General features: G+C 38.0%; 1 protein-coding gene across 1 annotated transcript in view; it reads right to left on the bottom strand.

Annotated features, from left to right (window-relative positions):
- Positions 1-26,881, bottom strand: part of ZNF385D (zinc finger protein 385D) — a 279,849-nt gene that overhangs the window by 61,615 nt on the left and 191,353 nt on the right. The window contains exon 4 of the mRNA XM_018570233.1: positions 2,029-2,185. Within this exon, the coding sequence (XP_018425735.1) occupies positions 2,029-2,185 (157 nt within the window). The remainder of the gene's footprint in view (positions 1-2,028; positions 2,186-26,881) is intronic.

Raw genomic sequence — 26,881 nt, 5'->3', positions numbered from 1 at the left:
GTCAGAAAAAAAAAAGTACCCGAAGCCATGTGAAGCAAGCCGATGTACGGCTGATTTCAGCCGTACCAGCCTGAAGTGAATAGCCGAACAGTGTTCGGCTCACTTCACTTGGTGTGGGTTGTTCACTCGGCTGCCCTCGGCAGCTTAGTGAATAGACTAGTATGTGCCAATAAAGCCCCCCAAAAATATATACAAGCTCCTATATAAAAAGCCAATTGTTCTAATGGGGTTGTGCCATGGACCTTTCTTCACATATGAATCAGTCTTCAAATAAAGCTCTTGTGCCTTAAACTGTGCATCCGATTATTTGTCTTTAATCCTCAAGGACATTTCCTGTGAATTTTTCTAGATAGTGTGTTCTCCTTAGGATTATTGCACACACATTTCAGCAAATTTTTAAATAGAACAAACATGCTGCATGGAGCTATTACACACAAGTGCAACATCAAATGATGACAAAATTCAATTAAAAACAGAACTCTTCTTCTTTATCAATAAATCACTATCTGTATGTTTTTTTTAAAAAAAACCTACCATAACAATGATTAGCTTTCTGTACCAGGAGGGAATGTAGAAAAAGAAAAAAGTAAATGCTTTACCAATAACAGATCTACATCGGAGGTTCTCAAGCCTATTATTAGGCCACACCAAGTTTGAATACTTTCTGACAGTACACACAGGAGCATGGGCAAGTCTACATTTGGAGTTTTCCAGATTTCTGCATGAATGGCTCCTAAAATGTAATGTGATCTTCCTCAAAGTTATGATACATATATGCCTATATCATTGGATCTACTGATCATTTTGACATGCAAGGACTAACTAAGCATTTTTCATTATATGTTCAGTTTGAATTGACCAAGTTTGTGACATGTTTACTTTAATTCCAATTGAATGTTTTGTCAGGATTTAAAAAAGCACTTCAGACAAGAGCTGTGCAGGTTGGATCATCTGCTAGAAAAAAAAGAGTTTGGTTGAGGAGGTTCCAGTGATTACAAAATAACCTAAAGCCTATTTCACACAGGCATTCCAATCAGGTCTACCTGTCAGCTTTCCAGGTGGTTCTAATAGGAAGCTCAATGTTAGTCTATGGGCAGCCAGATCTAAACGGATGTGCGTCCATTTACCCCCAATTCTGGCCAGGTCTGGAAAAACAGACAGATCAGAGTTCTGTTTTGGTGGACCTGATCATGGTGGACATTGTCCATTTACATCTGATTCCCCATAGACCAACATGAGTCTGGTAATTACCGTATTTTGCGTTCCATAAGACGCACCGGGCCATAGGGCGCAGGGAGGTCCGGTGAGCCTTATGGAGCACTCGACAGACTGTAGCTTCTGTCACAGCTTCTGTGACAGAAGCTGTGACGGAAGCTGCAGTTAGTGACAGCTGATACAAGTGGCGCTGTGATTACGAGTGATCTCATTAGATCACTGGTATTAAACGAGCAGTGGCTCCTACAAAAAACTACTCGCCTGAAACTGCATGCCTCGGGCGTCGGGATTTGCTCCATAGGATGCAGGCACATTTTCCCACTCCTTTTGTCTTATGGAGCAAAAAATACAGTACATTTTTTGTGGGTTCCAGTAGTTTCAGTGTCACAATGGGCGCCTTCAGTTCTGATCAGCAGAAGATCCATGCCGGATCCCCTGCTGATTGGAACAGAAGGCGCCCATGTGAACGGGCCCTAACTTGTTTCATTCAAATGTTCAATAATGACATGGAAAGTTAAAATCTTTGTGCGCAGTAAAAAAGAGCGTCTATTATGTGTGACTTAGATAAAGATGATATTATACTTAAAGCACCATTCATTCAAAAACTTTGAAAATCCTTAGGTTTTCACAAACTTAGTCAGCACTGCATCTACTTAGTTTGACCAATGCTTTATCTACCTGAAAGAACACAGAAACTATTAGTGATGCTTAGGGGAAGTTAAAGACTCCATGATCTAGAGAAAACAAACATGAATTGCAGATAATCAGACTGATTACACAAGAAAACAAACAAAAAAGAGATTATCGCTTAACCTGTTTTTTCCGAGTTGCCATTGATGGTAGGGATGGAATTGAAGATAGTCTTTGCATTGTCCTTGATAGAAATAGTTTTCTGCTTAATTCTCATGGCTTCCAGTGCTTTGAGCTTCTTGACGTGTTTAGTGCCTTTGTAGTGTGCTGCAGCCTGGCTCTACAAAGGAGAACAAAATGAACCATACCATCATGCTCATTTCTAGACTTACTTTTCTGTAGTAATACATACAAGTCAGCCCTTCTAGGTTAAAGTGAAGTGGGCAAATAGAAACCAAAAAGCCCCTTAAATAACATTAAAATCTTCTTTCCATTGAGGCAACAGACATAGTACAATCTTAAAGTATCACTAAGAGCTCCTTCACACCAGCCCCATTGGGCTGAATTGGACAGCATTGCCCATCCTATTCCCAATGCATAGACAAGGCAATTTGCATTTTCTCATATTGGTGTGCACCAAAAAAAGTATAACATGTTGCATATTTGTGCAGCATGTTCTTACATGCTATAACACATTAAAAATACTGCTGTGCATAGAGATAATCAACTGTCAAATTATATAAACTTTAAAAACAAATGATAGAGAAAAGCAAGCACTTCAGTGCATTTTACAATTCTTCACAGCATGTGTGCTTGACACACACCAGTTAATGCTCTTTATACACACCTTAACACTCATCCGCTGGTGTGAATGAGCCCTAAAACTAAATTTTTGGTAAACTTTACAGTAATAACTCAAAAATTTGATAAATTAGAATACACATTGCTCATTATCCAACAAATTCCATCTTTTTTGAGCTGTTATAAATCTTTTGGTGTTTATAATAAAATAGGCACCCATATTACAAGAACACTGGATGTTTTAAATCTATTAGGCATAAATTGCATTCATGCATATTTTACACACTTACAAAACACATATAAATAGATGAAGTACAACAGTTTTAGAAAATTTCAGAAGATCTGTTATCCAAAGGAAAATAAGTTGTACCATATTACTGTGCTGTGTTAGACACAGAAGAAGGCAGAAAAAGTTAAGTTAAAGTGACATAAAATATTGGTGCACTAAAGTGAGATTTAAAACCTTGAATTTATTATTTATTCCTTTAGCCAATACACACATGATTACATCACTATTGAACAGATTGGCTATGAAATCAAGGGCAACTTGGCGATTGGTCAATTTTGTTCCATTTCAGATCACTGCTAGGACTGATGGCCTTTTCCTTCATTTAGTGATTGTTAGAATTTTACCTTTGGCTTAGACTTCTTTAAAGTTAGAACCTAGCAGATAGAGATACAGGCAAGCCAAAGGGTCTCAGTAGTTTCCTAATGGACCTGCAGCTCTGCTGTGGTAGGATGTGCCATTTATTGACTTACTCAACTTGCATGCCCCCCTTTCCCTATGACATCACTGGGATAAAAAAGGGATTCTCTAAATACATATTTTGTCAGGAAAAACAATGAACCTATGGCTTTGATGAAATGTAGCTTGTAAATTATGTATTTTTATGTCTTATCAATGATTACTTATATAGTACAAGGTCATTGTCATCATTAACACAATGACCATCATCAATATGAATAAATACTGTAACATTGTTTTAAGTTTAACTCCAGCCAACCCATGTTCTTTGTTATGGATACAATGATGAAGGAAAATACTCTCTCTTGGGATTATATTGCTGCCTGAGGCCTCAGTGGGAAGATTTCACCTCACTTGCTATTCGGGTAATAACAAAATTATTGGATAGGAGGTGAGGAAAAAGCTGCAACTGAAACAAAGACAGCAATTAACAGCTAACAAGGATTCTGGCCCTCCTTTACTGTTCTCATTGCTCTCTGTGCCCTGTTGGAGATTTCCCCTCACTTCCTGTCCTGGTGACAGCTTTGTCACCAGTGAAGGAAATTAGGGGAAATCTCCCCAACAGAGTCTAAGGGATAAATAAAAGCTGACAGGGATTCTAAACCTTCCATAATCTATGCTAGAACCTAGAGGAAATGTATTGGCTAGATAAACAGTTTAACATGTATTATACATAATTTTTTCGCACAGTGGGTTAAGAGCAAGCTATGTGATTAGCTCTAATCATGGCCTCACCTACCTGAAAGTAAAAAATACTTAAAAAACATTAAGTACCAATACAGCAGTTATAAAAATTCACACTATGTGTGCTTTTGGCATGTAGATGGGCATTCCCATTGAGCATACCCATTCATATTTGGTAGGCCCCCAATATGTGTGTCAATGGGCCAAAAAATGTATCTTCCTCATTTTTTTCCAGCCCACCACAATGTAACGCATGTGTCCTTTATTATTTTTTTATTTTGTTTTACTTGCTGATGTATGTTAAAGAGCAGGTGGATTTGTTTACTCCATGAATGCATGTTTGGATGCCAGTGATAATTAATGATAATGCACTGCAACATGCATACACAAACTTTTGACACAGATGTTAACACACATGCAACAGTGTAAATATTCAGCCATTCCTTATGTACTGGATTATTGCAGCTAAATTCATTTTAAAAATAAAAATTGTGGAGGGGGGGAAGAACTCAAATGCAAAATAATTCCACAAAGTGTGTTGTTACTATTCTATAGCAGAATTTAGGAATTATGTTAAATTTAGGTAATGGGGAATCTAATTGGCCAAAGTTGGTAGAACACCATTTCTGACCTTTGCAATTTTTTTTATTTTTCATGTACAATTTATGAATTTAGAAAGGTGGGGGATACTCATTCGTTATGCCAGTTTCACCTTAAAATAGCTGCTGAAGGCCAGCCGAACAAACATGAGGGCCATCTGTGTCCTAAATATTCCACTTTTATTTAAAAAAGTTTATAGGTTTTTCTTTTTCAGATTTGAATTTACTTTTAACAACATTATTAAAAAAGTTTTATTTTAACAGGTTGCAAAATGTTTATGCACATGTTTTAAGTCGATGTAAATGACAGCCAGTGAGTTAGATCAAAACAGGATTGTGCTTGCATAGTAAACGAGTTCATCATTAATCATGTCCTACATAAACCTTACACTGAGTGAATCTGTATTCATTATTTCCAAACTGTAATCAAAATGTAATCTATCAGTCTTTTGCACAAATTAATGTAAATTGTTTTAAGCAAGCATCAGCAGCAAGTTGATTACCCTTTTCTGGCTCTGATGCAAAGTGATAGCTATAGTCTGCTCTGTCCTGTTGTTAAGTGATTGGTGAATTAAGTGACATTTATGTTCGCTAATAATTCATCACTTATTCAAACATCATTTGCATAGAATTCCATAATATTCTAAAATAGGATATAGATAAATAAGTACTCTGGAAAATGTTGACATTATTTTAAAATACTAGCAAAATGCAAATCACTTCTTACAGCCATGATTCTTATTTTACAAATACTGCACCTGAAATTTTCCATTGTTACTGCAAGCTTTCAAACAAGCAGAAGTGCCTATGAGCTGCCAAGCCCTCCCCAGAAACCTTCAATGATCAGAGTAACCCAATCACTCACCTACTGATGAGGGGGGAAATTATCAAAACTGGAGCAGACAGAAACTGGAGCAGTTGCCCAAGGCAACCAATCAGCATCTCTCTTCAGTTTGCTCAGGTAAGATTTGAAAAATAGACAGAGAAGCTGATTGTGCAAATTTGCTCCAGATTTTGTCTGCTTCAGTTATGTTAAATCCCCCCATGTGTCAGTTCACAATCACTTCCTCTGCATGCAAAGTTTGTAATCACTCAGGAATAGCAATTCCCTTAGTCTTTCCAATAGTTAGATCAAAATATTTCAACAGGCAGAGCTTTTATTTGTGATATGAAGCTAACTGCGCCTTACAGTTCTATGTAACAATCTATTTATTTATTTTACTTATTATTGCATATTGCTGAAAAATGCACATCAACTTCTTTCCAAAAGTAGTGCACAATCTAGTTTCCATTACTGATGTGGTTGTAAATGAACAGGAATCAATCAGGAAGCCTTTGTTAACCTTCTAACATGTTCTCAGATTGTGGAATTAAGGAGAGCATTTGGATGGGAAGGGGGTTTAACACCGCGGATGTCAACTGGTTAAGACATTTGTATAGATATGGCATATCTAAACCCGAGAAAAAAATAATTGGTCAAAGATCAGCAGTTGTTAGATGTGGTGCCTGCCTTGGTTTCTTCTTTCAGTAGTTGTACATTTACTGAAAGCACCGAAAATACCTGTTGATAATGTGAAAATTCCAGTATCCTTGTAACTTTCTGTGTACTGCACTGATATCTCAAACAATGTTATCAGCCTTCACAACTATCTTCTGTAAACTGGAAACCCCCCTACCTCATTTTGTTTTTTTAGGGTGACAAAGCTCATAGATGAATTGCAGTGAGTTAGAGTTGACATCACGAAATGTGTTACCGGCAGGTTCGCCAGGTGAAAAAAAACTTGGAAAAGGAAACTAATACAGTCAATACATCTAACGTCTGGTAAGTTTAGTGCTTAAGCTTCACACAGTTGACCTGGAAGGAGATGAATGCTGCACCCAAGCTTTACAAATCCACAGCACAAACCTCTAAACAACAACACTACTCAATCTAACCACCATGTGCAATAACTATGTATAAGAAAATGTCTTGTTAGGACCAGAGTTTATTATGCAAATCCTTAGTTGTAAAGAAGTTCTGGAACCAATACATCCATAAATATTATTAGTTTCTCTTCATTTACTCCAAGCTATAATTTGGGAATTTACTAGATTTACCACACTTTACAATAACAGCCTCTTCATTAGTAATTATGTGAGTTGTAGTAAGGGTTTCCTCTTAAAGTGTGCCAAAATACATTGTAAAACTAGCCCTGTCCATGTGAACTGGAACATGTGGTACTTGCTTTATTTTTCTTAAGTCTGAAGTTAAGATTTAAGACTTAAGTCTTAAGTTAAGGCTTGTGCAAACATGCAGATGCAGCATGAGTTCAGGTGAATTCAGATTGCATGAGTCACATTTGGGATTGTTCTAAACTGTTACATTCCCATTGGCCTGTATGCAGGAAAAGAGTTCTGATAATAACACATGCCCATGTACAAAATCCCTTTGCATTACCAGCTGTTTGTAGAGTCATCACATTCTCTATATATTACATTGTCATTGTTCCTCTTGCAATAAAGGTTCATACCACCAAGTCCACATTCCTTGGAAAAAAAGAGGCAATATTGAAATCCATTTCGTTTGGCAGCGAGTGTGTGCCTAGTCTCCTGACTATCTTGGAAAATAGCCATTACAATTATGATGACATTAAAACTAAGTGGATAAATAATTTCAGCCTAAGCTTTCTGCAATCAATACTGTCGTTACTCAGCATGTATATGTTTGCTTCTCTAACAGCAATACTACTCTATGTTTCCCTGGCAGCAAAATTCCAATTTTCATTTAATATTTTAAAAGCTACTATACTTGGAAGAATCAATGCAATTTTTCAAGGAATTTTTACAGTATGATAGTTTGTATTACACACATAGGTTGGGTATGTATTTAACTTTTATTGTACACAAGAAATGTTCTAAAGTCCAACAAAATTTTATGGAACTATTCTGGCTACTGCTGTGTCCAGAGGAATTTTTTCCTCTGTATGTCTGGCCATATTTGCATGGCTAATAAACAATTTATTTGGCCAGCATACAAGCCAGATGACATCAGCAGCATGATGGTTACACATCATTTATAAAGGATAAGCTTTGGAAAGGGCTGCACAATAACATGCATTCACCATTCTGGCAGCTGACTTTACTCAATTTATCAATGTCTGTTGGTTCAGTTGTTTAGCAGCTGTGCTGTTTTTTGGGGTACGCCTGGTGTAGAATCAAATATGTTATTTTCACTGAAGCAAATGGTCCATACATGTCTGGCTCTACTCGTGATCGTAATTATGCCCATTCTGGATAAAGGACTTTTATTTCTTGTGTAAATATATCAATGGATGTATAGATAGATAGATAGATAGATAGATAGATAGATAGATAGAAGATAGATTCAAAATAAAGCATTCTTCTAAACCATATTACATGTTCAACTAGTAGTGTTATTCACTATAAAGTAGGGTTTACGGATAATAGTTTTGAAAATAAATCCTGTACAAATTTAAACAGAGTACATATTGAGGTACCGATGTAGCTATTCAGTGAAGGTAAAGTGTATCTAAGCCCAAAAACAAAATGAAATATAGTGCAGCTCTCCAGAACTTAATTGTGGTGGCTGCAATAGTTTTCCTTTTTTAGACCTTTTTTTATTTTCACCTGGTGACCTGGTCAGTAAAACACTGCCTGTCTTAGGTGGCTTTGCTCACTTCTCCACTGTGGACAGCAGCATTGTCAACCTGGGGAGAGGGTAGTTTTTAGATGGACTAGTAGATTTGGATGGACTTTACATAAGTGACCAGCAAATTGAAGCCTAACTCCTCCTAACACTTTTTAAGCTGTTAAAGCAACTGCTTTTGTTGTAAGGGAGCTCAAAAAAGACTGCTGTATTAAAGAGGAACTTAACCTCCTATCTGCAGAGGATGGTTATACCCAGCCCTGTTCTCTGATATCTAACTTGTCGTTGTATATTGTTTAGCTCTTATGTTACTTGCGGGTGGTGGTGGGGTTGCATGTGTTTGCATTGTTCTTCTAATAAACTATAGTTCACAGGAATTATTTGGTATCTGAAGAGTGGTCACATATTTGGTTCCCCTGTAGAGATACCTGTACAAGGTATCATGACCAGCTACCTATTGTGAAATTTGGACCACTAAAAATCTTGACATGTTTGAGAGATGGTGCTATAGAAGGCTGGCATGCAAAAAATGGAACACATAAAACCAGATGTTTCAGTGGATGACAAGATTACAAAACTCAGGCTTACTTATTTCAAAAATGTCACACCATTGAACTCACTGGAGAAAGCAATTATGCTGTATTGGTTAATGGCAAAAGGAAGCCATGCCACCAAAGAACACAATGGTTAGACACCAGAAAAGCTGACACCAGCCAGAACATGAAACAACTAAAAGAAGCAGTACAAAATTGAAAAATGTGGATAAAGCTGGCCCATGCACAAATATACAGTAATATTTGTAATTTTCAATAAACAGTGAGTTTGAAAGATTCAAAGTAGATTCTGGCACTGAGACCCTGGTAGGCGGTAATCTAGGGCACAGGTAGGGTTGGTATTCGTTAAAGGTGAGCCCAACACAGGAGAGGTGAGTGCACAAGCAAGAGGCTAAGTTTACATTAGAGAGTATTAATGTGATAGATTGGATTACAAGTGGTATTAGGTTTAGTGGGACCTTAGAGTGAATCATTGCTCTCCGTGCTGGGAGTAATGTACCAAAAACAACCAACACCAATCGCTCAGTACCAAAAGTTAGTGTCAATGTAAATTGTGAGAAAATAACTGGATGGTAGGTTCTTCAATGCGCCGGCTTGTTGTACCACACAGAACAATCAGCACACTAGTCTAAATCTTTTAACTCTGTTCCCGTTACTTCCAACTTTGCTCCCAAATTCTGAATAAATAAGTAAGAAGATAGAATTACTTATGTCTAGTAGTAAATACTGGGAATCAACACATTTATAACACAGGGATAATGAGGCTGATGAAACCATACTAAGATCATTACATACATTATTATAGGTGCTGAAACCTCTGCACATTTTTCTTTATCATAACTTTTTAGCTAGCAAGAGTTTTGAAATAAGAACATTTTGATGTAATACGAGTTGTAATATGGGTTGGTATGCAATTAAAATGGCTTTAATGAAGCATAATTGAACAGAAGCTTAACTAAACCTGGATTTTTTCTGCAGTGTTAAATTTAATTGCTGACTCCCCTCTCTAAAGTGCTTTTATTGCACATGGATACAACATGGAAAAAAGAAGAGGAGAACACAGAAGGCCCTGTTTCCTGTGAAGGAAATACTTTGCTGATGACTGCTGCATTTAAAGAAGAACTATGTGCAGACTAAAACGTAACCCTTGCAGTGAAGCTACCCCTGCACTTTTGGTTTAGGGTTTAAAATAACAAAGATATACTCACTTGAACTTCGCTCCTGCTTGACTACTTGACCAATCCCTGCAGCCTATCTCCCCTTCCACTCCAGGGATGAAAACTCCCTCTTGGTCCTCGCATCTAATACACTCTATTAGATGTGAGGACTCATGGGTCCTTAGACCACTGGAACAGAGGGGGAGAGAGGCTGCAGGGTCCATCAATCATAATGAATTCGACATTATTATGTCTATTTGAAAACATATCTTAACATTAGATAATGTCGGAATCTTGTGTTGATGGACATGGGCTTGTGTCAGTGGCATTAGTCTGACATCAGTTTGAGATGCTTCTGAGATCATTCTGAATTCATAATAGTTGACATCCTCTGAACTGCTAAAAGTGGATTTTGCATTCCCATATACTTGTATATAAATTTTAAAACTATCTGACATGAAAAAAAGGCCCATTGACATAGGCCCTAATGATGCTTATGGACTTTCCAAACAGCAGCCGGGGAATGTGAAGCTACAAAGTTTAAATAGTAAATCACAGGTTGGCTGATTGCAATTGTAAATTGTTATGCTTCTTAAACACATTTATGTATTTTAGCTGTGTATGTATAGTATATGTTTCCTCTTTGAGCTGGCTACACACAGTTTTGGTCACTTATTCACAAGTGTTCTTTCAATAAGCAGCTCCACATAGATTGTTTAACACATAATATACAGGTACAATCTATGAGCTATGGTGCTGAGATGAATAGCCACTATGTCGGTGCCATGTTAAAACAACAACTGGGACTTCCTACACCCCAATATAACCCAAGGTAACCTACTGATAAGGACCTCAAAATAATTCAATAACCAGTTTGAGGGGCCTAAGGATGTGACTTGTATTTTGCTGCATGCAATAATGTCTTTGGTATTCAAGAACAATGTAAAACTGCCGAGTAATATTAAATATATTGGAATGTTAGGGGCTCAGTATAAAGCAGGTGGGTTTTATTGTGTTTTTGCATTAAACATACAAGTATATTTAAAGCCAAAAAATTCTTAGTTTTGGATAGAGTAGTAAATGCTTTTTTTGTCTCAAGATACAAAAAAGTGAGAAGATTACCACAAGTGAGAAGAAATCTATCCTAAGTACGGGAAACCTTTTTTTAGACAGTTATCACTGTAAGATTGTATCACCCTCATTGAAAGATTTTCCTATTATTCCTGACCCAGTGACAACTCCAAATTATAGATTTTCCCTCATTTTGGTCCTGGTGACACTAATCACCATGACAAGCAGAGATGGTGAATCTCTCCAGCATGCAGGACCAGAGGTCTTGCTGCACTCCTTACCGGAGGGAACCCATATGGGTGGGTGCTTGACCACGGACGGCACCGTGTATACCACAGAAGAAGAAAATAATTCACCATCACACCGTAGTAGTAAATCAATAATCCATTTAATGGCACATTGCCATTCAATGCAAGCACTTTCGGGGCCTCAAGGGGTCCCCTTCATCAGGCTCAGAATGACACATAACTTACAGAATCATCAACTTTATATAGTGTAGCAGGTCATCATGTAGAGAGCAAGGAGAGGTCCTGTCCGGGGTTTATGTGTCACCCAGATTCCTCTCTTACACCTTCCGGAACCTATAGTAAGCCCCAGGTTTTACGCTTTGCCTCAGTGGCAATTTAGTGCAGGTGAGGCAAACAGACAGAGCTCTGGAGCCTGGGGAGCAGACAGTCTCTATCTGCTGGAGCACAAGGTTGGTCAATGTGTTTTGCTGAAGCCTGACAAACAATAGGTTTGTACAGGTTGGTAGTCAGGACTATCGTATGTTTAGTTAGTGCCGGGACACGGCTAGGATTTTGTTTTTGAAGTATTTACTTTCTTTGAGCACTGTATATAGCCTGTGTGTTGCACCAATAAATGTAACACTGTTTGAAGACAAGTCACTGGTCTGGTCTCTAACCCTTGCAAGATTGCTCACCCCAGGGAGCAATTGTACCCGCTACCTATTCCCCAGCTCACAATAGACATCAAACCGTGAAATGCAAACAGACCCCTCCCATGAAACAATGTCATCACTGAACACATTCTCGCCATAAGAGATTCAAAAGTTAACTAACCTGGGGTAATTCAGGTGTAACGCGGCGCGAGGAGAAACCGGACAGTTGATACCGCAGGCACGGGTGGTTGTCAAGGCAACCGGACGCCACGTCGGCTACCAGCGCCGCCCCCTCTGTCATGCTAATGGCGTGGAGCGCAAAGGGCTTCCGGGGAAGTACAGAGCTGCCTACGTATGCGCACTGCGCCATGGGCCGAAAGGCTGTAGCTAGCAATGGCTGTGTAAGCATCTGGACGTAATATGCGCTAAAGACACCGCCCACTCTGCCACACGTGTCACTAGTGTGGAACGCAGAGGGCTTCCGGCTTGCGTCTCATCCATTGGCATCCAAGGGGCTACGTGGCCTGCGCCTGCACAATGCACTATTGGGACGACAGAAGAACTCCGGCTGGCTTTCATTAAAGACACGGGTGATTTCCTTAAGAGACTACATATGTATGAGACAGTTGGTATGCACTACAAACTGGCCACTATGGATATTTCATCGTTGTACACTTGTATCCCCAATAGGGTGGGACTTACAGCATTCCAATTGCTTTTATTGTTGAATGTCTGGACTTTGTGTTGTCTAATAACCTGTTCACATTTGTGTGTCCCTGTGCCTTTAAGGGAGGTTGGGCTTCCTCCTGACAAACCTACACCCAATTTTATCTTTTGCCACATGTGCTCCAAGATGGAGACTCTCATAGATTAGAGTTAGGACGGCACTATATAGAGGTGCCCTGGCGCGGCTGTGCGGCTTTCACATTTTCTGCAGAAAACGTGTATCTAAACCTCTGTTTTTAACCTTAGCGGTGAGACAAGTTTTTTTGCATGCTGGCTGGTAAGTGTGCTGGGATGCTTTTTGCTGTTACTGTTTAAAGCCCTTCCATGTGCATCTTGCTGTAAAGCTCGTAACAAATTGATGAGTGCGTTTGCCATTTGTTTTGCTTGACAGATTCTAATGTATGCCTACAGAAAACCTTTGGGTGAGGTGCATACCTGAACATACAAATGTTTTTGAAAGGAAAATGTGTTGCTTTATTAAATGTACACTAACATTGTTGTTAACACACAAATGCAATATGCTCTACATATTTTTTACTGCATATAAAATATAAAACTGTATCAAGCTGATACCCACAGAACTATTCCTAAACCTTCAACATGTATAGGGCAAAAGGAAGGATTTATATACATTTGGGCATTTTAATTGAGGTTTTGGCATTTAGTCTTTCTTTTTGATTAATTAATTAATTTATACTACATTTTCCATTTTTATGTTTTTTTTAACAACTTTAAAAAAAATGGCAAAAGGGGATCCAATCACATATGCAATAGAGTGCATGGATCCTTATCAGAGACAGTCATGACTCTCCAGGGGACCATGGAATGGGGCTATTAAAGCCATAGTTTATTTTTTACCTTTTAATTGTCATTACATATTTTGTATGGCATTGGCTACCTGAAAAAAAAGGCCTCCATGATATTAAAGATGTGTTATGGCAAGAGGGTATTTTTTTGTTCAACAAATAATAATGGTTATGTGAAATATTGTATGCAGTGTTTGCTAAATAATACTGCCTTTATACTATGGAGTCATTTATACAGAAATCCAGAATATAACTGCAGGTTCATAAATGTTGATAATATACTACAAAAATATTTTCATAATATTTTCCTTTTTTTAATAACTATTATTTTATAAATAACAATTTGGTGTCATAACACATTGCTACTTATATGTGTTAACATTAGCTAACGTTTTCTTTAAAATTTGACAGACCAATGCAAATTTTTACAGAACCGAAGGAATGAGGTAAAAATGGTAATTATTGTAAGAATCTATTTTCACTACAGTTGTCATAGAAACAAAAATACATGAATTATGCAATCATTCTGAAAGTTGATTTATCACATCACTCAAACATTATACTTTCAACAGGATGTTTTCTACACGCTTACAGAAAGGTGTAAGCTTTCCCATAAAAAAACAAAATATCAATAATTTTAGAACCTCACAAAATTAATATCTTGGTCACAAATGTATGGTGTTGTCATTTTAATGTAGACTGTTTACATCATATCTAAAGGCAGAGCTGTTTAGAATACTAAATATAATGTATTAACAATTTTGCATCAGGTTCTAAAAATTAGATGGCTCTTAACAATAAGATCAACTTCAATAAGATCAGCATGAACACCAAAGAAATGCTGCCTGTCCCCACAGTGGTTTAAAGGGACCCTGACAGAAGAAAGACATAGGAACTACCATTTTGACTTGATTTTAACCACTTCATAACCGGGGTGTTATACCCCCTTCCTGTCAAGGCCATTTTTCACTATTCAGAGCTGCGGTACTTTGACTGACATTTATTCATGCAATGGTTTACCAACATTAATTTTATACCATTTTTGGGGGACAGAATAGAGCTTTCTTTTGGAGGTATTTAATCACCACCGGGGTTTTTATTTTTTACTATATAATAAACAAAGTACCAACAAAAAAACAGTTTTACCTTTGTTATGTTATAAAACATTTATATTTACTAGAACTTTGGAAAATATAAAAGATGGGATCACGTAGAATAAATAGAAACCAAACATGTCAAGCCTTAAAATTACGTTCACCTACAAAATCGCAAAGAACTGCCATACCTAAAATTGACCATAGGTAACGTTTTAAAAGCTTTTACCGCTCATCAGTTTAGTGTTATCAGTGATTTATGGCTCTAGAATTATTGCTCGCACTCTGATCTTCCTGTTGATATGTAAGATGTGTGGTGTAATCTTTATTTTCGCACGTAGGTGCACCGGACTGGTATTTACATTTCTATGTGAGTGCCTGTGGGGGTGGGGGACCTAAATATTTAAAATGTTTGTGTTTTTTTTACTTTTTTATATGTGACTTTAATTATTTTTTTAACTTTTTGTTTTTTACACTTAACTTTATTGCTATTACATAGGGGGATAACAAGCCCCCTATGTGATAGCCAATATACAATGACAGATCCTCTTTAGGGGTCTCTAAGACCATAAATGTCCCTTAGGGACCCCAAAAGAAGCTGATGAAGCAGATATCTGTGCAAGCAGAAAAAAATCACGTACGTGTATGTCCACCAGTCGAGAAGAGTCCGCCGTCCGCCCGTGCATTTACAATGGGTGGACGGCAAGTGGTTAAGGTGTATGCTCAGGGACTTATTCCTCGCTACCTAATACTAAGCCACTTGCCTAGAAAAATTAAATGTATGGTAGGTGCCCTGCACCTAATACTTGATTGTTCCAGGTCAAACTTCCTCACATAATGATATAAGGATAAGTTGTGATAGTTGCATCATCAGAAACAGGTCAGTCATAGCGGTGCGGTAATGCTCTGCAATTCAAAAATAAGGTGTAATGGGCCCTTACACAGCAAATAAAGTTGAACATAGCACAACAATAGTATACAACCACATCTTCTTTTTTAGAATTGCACGGCCTAACTATTTATTAGCATGTGGATTCCTGACAGTTATGAAACCAAAAGCTAAAATAATTCAACAATGAGAGCTGCAAATAATAGTCTCATTGTTGAAAATAACAATTGTTATGGCAAAAAATACATGATTTATAGTTAATGAATTGATCCTTATTAAAGTCAAACTGCCCAAACATCATAGGGGAAAAAGCAGAGCCTTTTAAAATATAAGTCTTTATAAAGATAAGTTAAAATGATTTTACAAGAAGAGGTTTTGTGGAAAACATGGATAAAAATGTCAGCAATAAAAAATAAATCCTATGGCAAAGGCCATAAACACAAATCCTTTACAGCTATTTGATCTCGGTTAGAAGTGGTTCTTCTATAAGGCTCCCCAGTAATATTGCTTGTCTGTCATAATTAGAACCTTCTGTCAGATTTGTTGTCAGATTAAGTAAGCCATGGAAGCATATTTGTTCATACTTTCTATGGAACTGCACAAGAAAACAGAAAGAAATGTTTAGCCTGTAATTGCATCTCCCACAATGATGAGTAGTACACCCAGCATAGGCTTTTCTGGTTCACTGCATGTGTATATGAGAAAATTGAGAAATGTTGGGGGTTAGGAAAATATTAATATGGGATTACTGTTTTTTTAGTTCTGGGTCAGGGATCTGCTTGCAATAGTCAGTGAATGTAGTAAAAGTGTATTATTTTTCAGAGGGATTGCAAACATTGCTCTTTAACCCTAAGATTCCTATTCAATCAGTCAAAACAACAAGAAAGCATTTGTATTAAATAATACAGATATCTTTGTAATCTTCCTTCTCTTATTTTATGTATTATTATACTTATAAATTATTCACCTTTATGCTAATGTGTGTAATGCTTGACTGTGGTATGACAGATTAAATCTTTGTAGAACCCAGCATATCTCATATCAGCTGTAGCATAATGGTTGCTGTAAACCTTTTATTGGCTGGTTACTTGTTTTTGGCAGAATTAACCTAATGCATTTTTATTGAGTGGGCACATTTATTAGGAAAAAAACAGAAAATGCTTTATTGTGTGCTATTGTTTACTGCAACTCCAACAAACTGCTCTCATATAACCAAAGAATGTTATAGTTTGCTTTCACATGACAATAGGCTTTCATAATTTGCTCACATGTAACAAAACAGCTGTCAAGCTACTCGCTTGTGAATGCATACCATTGTTCTCTCACTGACATAGAAGCTGTACTGCAGATAGTACAAGCAATAATTGAACCAAGTCCATAGCATCTTAATGTAAGTCCAAAGCTGAAAACCACACTCAGATAAGTAAAAACTGCCTGTGTACACTCATGGGAAGTAGAGACAAATGGTCCAGTGTAAGAGGCACTCATGGGTCTTGTATTGAAACACCATACATACATTTATTCACTGACATTTGAAAAAGGCACTGCTTGTCTTTCCAAGAAAGGCAAGCAGTGTCTTGTTGAAATATTGACTAACGTATTTATGTTGCTTTAATACAAGACCTGTGATTGCCTCTTCCACTGGACTATTGGCCAGGACCTCCTTTGTTGGAATTTCCTACTAAGCTCTGCATCCAAACACTCCTATTGACTAAGCACCAAGATGGGCAGCTTCACTGGTGAAGTGCCAGAGCTTTGCCTGCCAGAACGACCTGACCTTCAGCCATGATGGAAAACTTTGAGATGCTCCTGCAGCTATGTGGTGCCTTGAGGCATTTGCAGCAGTTTTCCCCCACCTGGTTATAGAGCCTTTTAAAACTGTTTGACCATCTTGTGCCCTCCTAAATTGTATACTTAAGTCCTCATTAATGTGTGCTTATTACTAGGAAACAAAAAACTCTTGTTTCATAACAAATATTTATAATTGTATCTATGTCCACCAATTATAAGGGAATTATCTGTGACAATAATATTAACCGAAATAACAAATGTGTTTTATGAACTTGTTAATGCTCAGACATTTTTCAAGGATTACATAATTAAGTGGTTGCTAGGGTTTCCAAGACTATTCCCCCCCCCAAAGAGCTGAAAACACACAAAGTCATCATAAATCAAAAGTTATTTCTAAAAGCATTTCACAGCTGACGAAGTGCATTTCCTGACTGTCTTAAAAATCTTTTCCCCATATGGTTCCATGGTAAATATTATCCTTAAAGTCTAAAAGCTTCTACATACCAGAATGCAAAACATAATGTAGAGTCTAAAAGGCAAACAGAATATCAAAGAAGCAAATACATCTTAAAAATAGCACTGGTGTAATGCAGTGTTGGCTTTGAACCTGATACTTTTACGCACTCAAGCACAGGAAACATTTTGTTGGTGTTAAAATTAATTAATTGTAATTATAAAATCAACTTTCTCTTTGGTATTCTTTAACCCTTAACATCAGGCTTAGGTTTGCAGCAGCATGGGCTTTAACACACTCCTGGCTTCTATAGCAGTTGGGAACATGTATTTTTTTTATTCAATTACATTTTATTGATAGAAACATTTTTTTTTCAATTACACACACAACACAAAAACAACCAAATCAGCAACCAACATATATGGACTATTAGCATGGAGAAAAACAACAGCAAAATAAAAAGGTAAAGTAGAAAGAAAAAGTACACAAAAACAATTTAATTACACTGTTGACACAACAGGTAAAAAACCAGCACTCGCACGAAGATCCATCCATCCAGTACTTTATTTGTAAAAAGGCATAACAACAGCAAACAAACAAATGCTTACATATTTATGCTGTTATAGTACTGTCTCCCCACTCTCAAGATTAGGATTAAAGGTAGGGTGGATATTATCTACTGTATATGGGTATTTTTACCAGGTAATGTCTGGGATTGATATTTGTCTATGTGTTTTTAGGACTGTTTCTTTTTTTTCTTATATCCTATGCACATGTTGTGATGTTATATGGGAAGTTCCTATTCGCTTTATAATTTGCATATACGGATTACTATGTAATATTTGAAACTGATGTCTTTTTACATGTCTATAAAATTATTTTTCTTTTTGTATGTGCATTTTGTGATGTGATATAGATGATTTTATTTATATGTGTCTCTTGTATGTAGATGAAATGGTTAGTAGATATCCCACCCCCATTGCGGGTGAGGAACTAGGGTATTTAAGGTATGTCATTTTGATGTTTCCTTGCTACGAATAGGGTCCAGTTTGGGGGCTGAAACATGTATGCATTTGTTTGTTTGCTGTTGTTATGCCTTTTTAAAAATAAAGTACTGGATGGACAGATCCTCTTGCGAGTGCCCCGTTTTTTAACCTATTGCTTAGTGAAGGCTACGGCGGAAGCTTTACCAGGCACCGAGGTTCAAGCAGTGGGATTAGAGACAAGAGGGTAGAGCTGCTCCATGTTTCTAAACTACTGTTGACACAATGCTCAGTAAAAAATATACCATTGAGGAAGAATCCAGCTATGCATATTATACTGAGTATGGCCACAAAAATGTAACAACATAACAACAGATGGGTCTCAGATGGAACAAAGTGATGCCGCATTTTCAAAAAAATGATACCTGAAACTCTATTGTAACACTTGTTGCAGAATTTGGGGAGGAGGGAGGGGGAAATCTAGTGGATCTAGCCAGGCCTGCCATAGCTTGTAAAATGTATATGGACATCCTCTTCTCTGGAAGGTGTACTTTTCCTTAGCAAAGAAAAGTTAACATGTGATTAATGTGTGATTTCCATAGTAGGTTTGTAGAAGGAGTGGGGTAGCTACATTTGAACAATGTTCCTTGCCACAAATAGGAGCCTAATGGTGGAGGTGAATACATCAAGCATACCTAAAAGACAAAGTTTTGGATCCATAGCAATCTGTACTTGTAGAATTTTGGATACAACAGAAACCACCTCATTCCAATATTGAAACAATTTTGGACATTTCCAAAGCATGGGTAGTAAGTCAGCAGAGTCCACATCACATTGGGAGTGTGTTTACATCTAACAAATCAACTGTCTGCATTCTAGTCGAAGTGATCTCACTTCCACTTCTACATACCCCATGGGTCCTCTCCGCCCAACCCCCTACCTGCTGGCCCAGCGGGGAGAGCAGAGCACAATCAGCGAACATCTGTTTGATGATTATCTTAGAACCGAATGAAGCCTGAAGAGGCAAGCATTTCATCACTTCTGGTTTCTGAGCTGTCATTACCTGGCCATTGTTTCCAGGGAAAAAGTTGATCAAGCACGGTCTTTGTAAACTTACATAAAATAAATTTAAAAAACGTCCTCATGTACAAGCACATACAAAGGAAAATGTATGCGTCAGATAGGCCCATCATGCCCATGTAAACTGATGACCTATAAAGGATGCAAAGACTTTTGAAGCATTACCTATGGACACATTTTGGTGTCAAAGTTTGTTACCATTTCAGGGGCACACACAATTTTGATATGTTCACCTCAAACTCAGTCCCACCTGACTGCTGAGTCGGTCCCCATAGACATACACTTTATTAGACATGATGGCTCATGGGTCATAAGACTGGTGGAGCAGAGGGGGAGAGAAGCTGTGGGAATGGGTCTAGCAGCCAGGTGGGTCTGAAGTTCAGGTGAGTATATTGTTATTATTTTATAAAACAAAAGAGCACCACCACCGTGTGTAAAATCGTTTAATAAAATAAATAAAACAAGGGATATATGTACTCACAAGCAAACATTTTTCATCACGCTTTAACAACAAACAAGAGGCCACACTGTCTGTTAACCCAAGAGTTAAAGAAAACTGTTTTATTGGTTTATACTCTAGACCAAAATGAGCATTTAACCCTTGCAATGTGAGGGTAGCCCCACTGCAAGGGTTAAGTTTTATTCTGCCTGGAGTTCTTCTTTAAAGATCTTAAATATCTGCTATTGCTACTGCTGTGTATACTGTATATTAGGGCATCCATATTAATGGTAATGCAGAGTGTAATAACAAAAACATCCACTTAACACACCTTTTCTTCTTGTCAAAATCATTGTACAGTGCTAAACATGGTAGAACAATATTCACCTGTTTCTATATATTTCCTCTTTCCTGGGTGGATGAGCAAGATGTAGTTTGCTGGTGCCTTACATTCTGCAGCATTTCCATGAGTGAGGGAGCAATGCTTTGCTCATGCAGTCAGGTTAGGGAAGTGTCATATTGAACCAGGTGAGTATTTTCTCTGTAGTTTTAGCAATACAGGTATGACAGTGTCTATGTGACTTAATGCTTACCTGATTTCCAAGTCCATCCTTAGTGCCTGTTTTCTTGATTAAACTTTTTCCCTCACTTATTATTTCCTTGTCTCTTCTAATTTGTTATTCCTGATTTTCAACCTAATCCTTTTGAATGGTATTCAGTTAATTATTCAAATGCACATTCATAACCCTTTTTAAAGCTCTCAGGCCTCCCTAGTGAAAGCCATGCCTCATTTCTCCCATTCTCATCCAAACTATCTGAATAACACATTCAACAGAACTGGCAAGCTATCTCACTGCTAACTCCCTGTTTGATCATCTTCTCTCTGGATTCTGTCTTAATCATTTAACCAAAAATCCCTTCACTAAAGTTACAAAGGATCTTCTGAATGCAATGTATAAAAGTCACAACTCTATGATTTTTCCCCTTGACCTATTTTAAGTCTTAGACACAAAGGACCACTCTTTGTTACCTCATAAAGTATGCTCTCTCCTGTCCTTAGTAACTGACTTCTGTTCTACCCTATGACTCTGTGCTTGGACCCCTTCCTTTCTCCATCTATAACTTTAATCTTGTCAAGCTTATTATGCCACTTGGATCCCATTATCATTTATATGCTGATAATACTCACAAATATTCCTAAGTGACCTGGCCAGCAATGAGCATGTGGGGATGCGCTGGCCTTGAGTTTTTCTCCAACTGAGCCAGCTCAAAATAGCCAAACACCACCCAAAAAACCACCCACCAAGGTAGGATACAGAGAACAAAATGTCGGCCATGCAGCACTTCTGCACTGCTCTGGCTGCAGAGACCTCCTGCTCAGGCACATCCTAGATCATGCGTAGTCAGCAGAAACATCTTATAATTGGGGACAACCATTTCATCTACAAGTGAAGTAGGCAGATTGCTCTGCCTGGAGACATCTCAGCTGCCTTCTCTTTTCATACTCCTAGATGTGGAGGCAACTGCTGTACCACATTGTGCTTCTTTAAACTACCACAGACTTTTCACAACAACCTCCCAGGCCTTAAACCCTGCAGGTTTTGTTTATACTGTTGGACTGGACTAACTTACCTCTTTCATCAGAAATGTAGACATCTATATCTTACCACAGAAACTACTCTGATACTCCGCAATATGACAATTGCCATTTACAGTAGGCCAGACAGGACACCATGGACCTCTAGGAGTCTGACTATAACATAGATTTTACATCACACAGGCTTTTACTTTTCTGTTGTGATAGTATAGAAGCTGGGAGACATTTCCCTCTGGGAATTACCCACTTACCAGTTATTCCCCTGGCTTCACAGTTACACCACTTGTGGGATATTTTGTGTATGATCCTGTTAAGTTGAAGTATAAGATGATATGTGCTCTCTCTTCAGGTTTAAATGTTTATGTGCAGTGGTACAGCCAAACAACACTCTTGTTTACAGCATATTATAATGCTTACTGGTCTAACTCAATATGTCACAGTTTCTGCCTCAACCCACACATAGGATTACCCCTTGGCTGGGGAGCACCTGCTTAATGGATCTGTGACACCACACCTGCTGTAAGTGAATTGCTGTACCCTCAACCCTCTGCACCTCCATACCTTTGTGATCCCACCCCCTTGTTAGCCTTCTACTCTTAAACAATCTACATACCAAAGGGCTGGTATTAAGAGCTTTGCTAAAGGCTGTGTGCAGAATAAAAATATTACAATTCTTTTATTGAAACATAATAAATACACAATAAATCCAAAAATGACTCATAAACATCATAAATATTCTGACTACCAAATTAAATTGCTCTAAACTATAACCAAAATGTGATGGATGTGCAGCTAAACCAATACTCCGATTAGGATTTACTCCGCCTATATATAAGCCTGCAATGAGCAAAATAATGCAAATGGTAATCAAACCCTTATCAGACACATCAGTCAGTAAGGTTCAGTCTAGCACCTATTCCCCCATATCACCACTGGTATTATTCACATATTTACTATGGATGTCAATATGCATAATACATAATTTGCAAGTTCACAGGTTCAGTCACCTTTTCTAGGTGTATTTGATAATCAGAAAACTAGTACACAACTCTGTTCCAATGCCAAAGTTTAACTGCACCAAGCTGTCATTTTCATTCGTAGTTTAGCTTGATGTATACAATGAGGGGGATTTATCAAAACTGGAGTGGACGGAATCTGGAGCAGTTGCCCATGGCAACCAATCAGCTTCTCTCTTTCATTTTCAAATCTTAACTGAATAAACTAAAATTCCCCCCAACTGTGCCCTGTCTTCAATAACAATGTATCAGTGGATTAGAAAAGCCTTTCAGTGTATACTCATCCATACACCTGCTGAAAATACCCTGTTTCCCCGAAAATAAGACCTACCCCGAAAATAAGGCCTAGTACTATTTTTGGGAATTGCTAAAATATAAGACCTACCCCGAAAATAAGACCTAGTTGTGACCATTCCCGGGGCCGGTGGTGGCATAAGGGGGAACTTGAAGAGCCGCGGGAGAGAATCAGCAGTGCCAACAAAGCCAGCTCTAGAGGTAGCAAGGCGGGACCGGAGGGAGCAGAGCCGCATAAGCCGATGCTTCCTCTATACTGTAGCGTCGGCTCCTGTCACAGGCGGAGTGATACCAAATGCACTCCGCCTGTGAGGAATCGATAGCGAAAGTGAGCTTCGCTCATTCTAACCAGCGATTGGTTACCAAATTGCTCTTGGAAAGGTACGGCACCCCTGATTGCCCTGATCACCATATTCTTAACTTTGTCAGTTTGGATTATTTAATTTGGATTTGCGTTAACTTTGGATTGTTGTACATTAAAAAAAAAAAAATAAGACCTACCCCGAAAATAAGACCTAGTGTGTTTTTTTGAGCCAAAAAAATATAAGACAGTGTCTTATTTTCAGGGAAACACGGTATATGCAGCAATGCAACAACAAACAGTATAGCAATCCATTTCAATACTAATAATAGTAATTATTATTTCATAGTGTCATACGATTTAGCCTCTCACTGTTAATGTCCTTTCCTCCAGTAGTGGTGTGTGAATAGCAAAAGCGGATGATGCAATAATTTACTCTGCTGACAAAACAATTAAAACCTTCTACTATACCTCCCTCCACCACCTCCATTCTCTTTCTGCTGTTCCCCTTCTTTTTCAATTCTTTCCACTACCTCCCTGTTTACTTTGTTACTTTCATACTTTTTCCCCTTTGTCAACTCTTATTTCTCCAATCCTTTTGACCCCGCCCTCTTTTGATCGCATCTTTTCCCTTCCATGTTCCTACTTATACCTGCTTCGCAATGCCTAATATTAAATTTGTCTCTTTCAATTTTAAGGACCTTAAAATCCTGGAGAAACAGTCTATGTGATATTCACATGATGAAAACCCATGTCACATTACTCCAAGAAACCCATTTCAGATAGGTGAGGGTTTCCAGGTTGAGGAACCAATACTACCTGGTGGCATATCATGGGTCTTCCTCTGATGCCAAATCAGGGGGCATGAGTATTCTCATATCTAAAAACATTTTGTGGCACTTTATAGAAGCTTGGGCTAGAGATGAGTTTAGGCTTTTACTTGTTAGGCAAAAGGTTCTCTACCAAGCGGTTACCTTCTAACCAGAACCCTTCCTAGAAAGAGTTCTAGAAAAACGACAATGTTTACAGAGAGAATTTTGGTTTGAAGGACATGACTTCAATTACATTCTGGAAACGCTACTAGAAAACTCTCTTCAGGCTTCCCTTTTTTCACACCCCATACTACGCAAATTGCAACACTTACTTTATTTATTTTAACTATGTGATGTCTGGTGCATCCAACATGCATACACTAAAGATTACACCTTCTATTCCACAGTACACAAAGTATACACATGAATAGACTGTTTTCTAGTGAAACATGAAGACCTTTCACTTGTGTCTTTGTCATCCATAGAAAATGTTGTATTCTCTGATCACGCTCCAATAACACTCCAACTCTGCTTTCTCAACCTGTCCATAACAATCAATGGCGCCTGAATGAAAGCTTGATGCAGGATCCTGTAGTCTTTCAAGATCTCTGTGCTTCCTGTGGCAAACTCTTGGTGAGCGGTTTACACTGACAACAGAGTAGAACCTAAATACTACAATTAGACTTTCCCGAAGGTTCTTAGACACACCTCCCTCAGGAAATCTCACACGCCTTCAGGAATTACTATCAACCACTTGCTGCCCGCTGCAATTTCTTACATTTGCACACACTTTATAAAATCAGAATTTGTGGCCAGAAAAGAGCTTCAGACCCCCAAACAATTATATATTTTCTGAAAGCAGAGGCCCTGTAGAATAAAAAGATGCTAATTGCAATGTTTTATGTTGCACGATATTTGGCAAATGTTTATCAAAAAGTATTTTTAGGATAAAATACACTAAAATGAAATTTAGTGCACAGAAACAGAATATAATGCCCAATTTTTGGGTAAAATATAAAAGATGGGATAACGCCATATAAATAGATAACAAACATGTCAAGCCTTAAAATTGTGAGAATGAGAAACCAAAATTTCTCATAGGCGACACTTTAAACGATTTTACGGCTCATCAGTTTCGTGCTAACAGTGATTGATCGGCCTACAATTATTGCTCTCACTCCGACCCTCATGACGATATGTAACATGTGTGGCTCAATTTATTTATTTTTTGCATGTAGGTGCATCCGACACGTGTTTGTGTTGTATGTGCGAGCATGTGTGGGGCAGGGGACTTTTATCTTTTTTTTTTGCACTTTTTATTTTTTTATGTTACTTTAATTTTTACAATTTTTTTACACTCAGATAGATAGATAGATAGATAGATATTAGATACAATAATCTTGCACCACTACAAACAAAAAAGCTGCAGCACTGATCATCTAAATGTGCTCTTACAAAATATTACCCAATGTACAATAGTGTTCCAACTAATCTTCAACAACTTGGTATCTTCTTAAAATTACCACGTGTGTTCAAACACTCATATGGCATGAAGGTGGTCCTGTTCCCACACCCGTGGAAATAGCGGGACCTCAAGCAATGGTCTCTCACCTCCTCTATTGATCTATTGAGAGGTCTTTACGAGCAGTTCCCTTTAGCCCCCAGGTGCTCTGGACTGATGAGTCAACAGTTGTATTTGGCTTTAGCAGGAGGCAGTTTGTTTGCCGAAGGGCTGGAGAGCAGTACAATAATGAGTGTCTGCAGCAACAGTGAAGCATGTTGGAGGTGCTGCATTTCTGCCAATGGAGTTGGAGATTTGGTCAGGATCAATGGTGTCCTTAACCTCCTTGGCGGTATTCCCGAGTTAATTTTCATTACCAAAAGCGGTAAGCCACACTCGGAATTACACAGTGCCACACTTACCTTGTCCACGATCCCTGTTGATGGCATCCATCTTCCGGGTTCCGTCCCTTGTGAGCGTACACGTCGCAGGGGGGCGGAACCGGCGGCAAATGTAAACGTAAAAAAAAGAAAAAAGATAGAGACAAAAATGGAGAAAAAAATGAAAAAATCAGACCACCAGGGAGGTTAATGCTGAGAAATACAAGCCGATACTTATCATGCCATACCATCAGGGAGGCTTGTGATCCCAAATGTATTCTACAGAAGGACAACCCCAAACATACATTCAATGTCATACAGCGTAAAGAGGAACAAGGAGTCCTGGAAATGACAGTTTGGCCTCCACAGATCCCTGATTTCAAAATCATCAAATCTGTCTGGGATTACATGAAGAGACAGAAGGATTTGAGGCTGCCTACATCCAGAGAACATCTGTGGTTAGTTCTCCAAGATGTTTGGAACAACCTACCTGCCGAGTTCCTTCAAAAACTGTGTGTAAGTGTACCCAGAATTGATGCTGTTGTGAAGGCAAAGGGCGGTGACAGCAAATATTGATTTGATTTGGATTTTTCATTTACTTTCCATTTTGCTAATTGATAAAAATAAACTATTAAAACTTTTTTTTCTGAATGAATTCTTACTCTACAGCATTTTTTCACAGCTGCCAAACACTTTTGCACAGATATATACTGTAAATATATATATATATATATAT

The sequence above is a fragment of the Nanorana parkeri genome, unplaced genomic scaffold (genome assembly GCF_000935625.1).
Source record: "Nanorana parkeri isolate BGI_ZX_2015 unplaced genomic scaffold, ASM93562v1 scaffold37, whole genome shotgun sequence".
NCBI lineage: Eukaryota > Metazoa > Chordata > Amphibia > Anura > Dicroglossidae > Nanorana > Nanorana parkeri.
Note: the sequence above shows the minus strand (reverse complement) of the source record. Positions and strands in the feature narration are given on the sequence as shown.